The 2,455-nt window shown below is 38.8% G+C and overlaps 1 protein-coding gene across 1 annotated transcript; it reads right to left on the minus strand.

Moving 5' to 3' along the window:
- Nucleotides 1-650: 650 nt before the first annotated feature.
- On the minus strand, nucleotides 651-2,023 carry LOC109260183 (olfactory receptor 2J3-like). The gene is given in 2 exon segments (XM_019438211.2): nucleotides 651-1,896; nucleotides 1,898-2,023. Coding segments are annotated over 2 exon segments (930 nt in total). The 5' UTR covers nucleotides 1,915-2,023; the 3' UTR covers nucleotides 651-983.
- Nucleotides 2,024-2,455: the final 432 nt, after the last annotated feature.

Consider the following 2,455-nt stretch of genomic DNA (forward strand, 5'->3'; position numbering starts at 1 on the left):
GCTTTTTTTTTCAAAATGATTGAATGATTTTATATTCCATAAACAATGTGTGATAGCTCCAATTACTTCATAGTTTTGCAATATTTGGGGTTGTTATATTATCTGTATGTTTATAGATATGTTACTCAGGGTTCCATAATCTTTTCTCACAAAATTTTTCTACTATATTTTCAGATAATTCTTTCAAATACCCATTGGATTCATGCAGTCATTTCCAGAGCCTAGAAGTCTGTCTGCCTCAGATATTTCTTATTGCTCCTCAGGCTAACCATGTGCCCCAAGCACCTCTCCTAATGATCCCTGGCCTATAATGACCCTTACCTTACAGGCTATATCCCACAGCTCTTTAAGTGATTTCCACCTCCTATACACTTCCCACTGCCTCGAGAAAGAAACACAATATGCTTATGTTGACTTCATTACTTCAGAGACTTTCTTGCTATAATTCATAAAACTTATTTTCTTACTGTTGCTATAGGGTATTAAAGAATACAGACCAATATTCTTCTCTATATTAATTCAAAAAAGAATAACAGTATTGTAGAAAATATTTAAGGTATTTCAGTATGTCTTTAGTTAAACCAAAAATAGAAACAAATTTTATGGCAAATGCTGCCTTTAAAGCAAGAAATTAAAAGACAATAGTCCAGGTTAGAAAAAAAAAAGTATATCACTTTTATATAGGAATTTCATTTCTTGATTTTCAGTTAAGAATGAGATACCTTTGTTTTATTTATTGTGCCACTGAAAAATATGTTTGATCTTGGTTTTACTTGGCTGTTTCTTCCATGAGAGAGTGATTGGTATTTAGCCAGACTGTTTAATTCATATCTGTGAGTCAGAGCTCTGTGGTCCTGAGAGACACACACTCCACTGGTGCTGACAGAGTGAGTAAATGGGAGAGTAGATGATAGATGGATGCAGACTAGTCCTTGTTGAGGAGGCGCCTTGCTGTCCTATGAGGGTCATGAAGGCGGTGGTCTCTACCATCCCACTAGTCTCCTTACTGCCCCTCTTACATCTTTGTTTCTGAGAGTGTAGATTAGAGGGTTGAGGCTAGGTGTGACAACAGTATAAAAGAGGGCAATGAACTTGCCATGATCCTGAGAACTTCCTGATGTTGGCTGCAGATATATGCACATGATTGGAATGAAAAAGAGGGACACAACCATAAGATGGGCTCCACACGTTCCAAAGACTCTCTGAAGTCCGGTTGATGACTGCATCCTCAGCACAGCCCGAGCAATGGCACCATATGAGCTGAGGATCAGGATGAGTGGTATCAGAACAAAAATGGAGCTTGTGGCCAGAAGGGTCAGCTCATTAGCATGGGTATCAACACACGATAATCGCAGCAGTGTTGGAACTTCACAGAAGAAATGGTCCACTTGGCGATGTCCACAGAGGGGGACCCAGAAGGTAAAGGAGGAATGAAGTGCTGAGTTGGTAAAGCCACTGACCCAGGAAGCCACAGCCAACAGGTGACAGAAACGAGGGTTCATGATCACGGTGTAATGCAGGGGTCTACACACAGCTGCATAACGGTCATAGGACATGACCACCAGGAGGACACACTCTGTGGTTCCCAGTGCGAGGGCAAAGTAAAGTTGAGTCATGCAACCGGCATAAGAGATGGTCTTTTCTGGGCCCCAGAGATTGACGAGCAACTGAGGGATGGAGCTGGTGGTGTAGCAGAGATCCAGAAAAGAGAGGTTTGAGAGGAAGAAGTACATGGGAGTGTGGAGATGGGCGTCCAAGTATGACAAGACAATGATAAAGAGGTTGCCTATCAATGTCGTCAAGTAGAACATCAAGATAAGCACAAAGAGAATTACTTCCAGATGAGGCCAATGTGAAAAACCCAGTAGAATAAGGTAGCCTTCATAACTTTCATTTCTCCCCTTCATCATTCATTTTTTGTTACCTAAGGAAAGAATCACATACTTCCCAAAATTGTAAGAAAATGCTCCAAGAATCACAGGGACACATGAAAAAGAAACAGAAGCCAGTTTAAAAGGACTACCACTGTTCAACTCTGTGACAGTTGGGCATTAAAAGAAACTATACTAATGAACTGAGAGAAGTAAGAATCCACAAGTTCATAGTGATGTAAATATATACATATAAATGTAAATTATATATATATATATATATATAAATTATTAGTGGAAAAGTAAAAGTTATTCCTGTCAGTAGGATTCTAATAATATGTATAGAAAGAATGGTAGAGTTTAAAAAGGTAAATATATGCTAAAAACTAGTGAATGAAATATGATGAGAACCAGGATATTTACATGCTCTAAAATACCTCCCCACTAATTACCTATTAATTACAAAATGAAGAAGAGTGAACTTCACAAGAGAAAAATGTGGTGGATGGGCATCACCATAAACAAGATTAGTCAATATTAACAACACCAGTGTTGAGACAAACCAACATTGTGCACCTAGTGAC

This window comes from Panthera pardus, unplaced genomic scaffold, assembly GCF_024362965.1.
Source record: "Panthera pardus isolate Hobbes unplaced genomic scaffold, ASM2436296v1 HiC_scaffold_17, whole genome shotgun sequence".
Taxonomy (NCBI): Eukaryota; Metazoa; Chordata; class Mammalia; order Carnivora; family Felidae; genus Panthera; species Panthera pardus.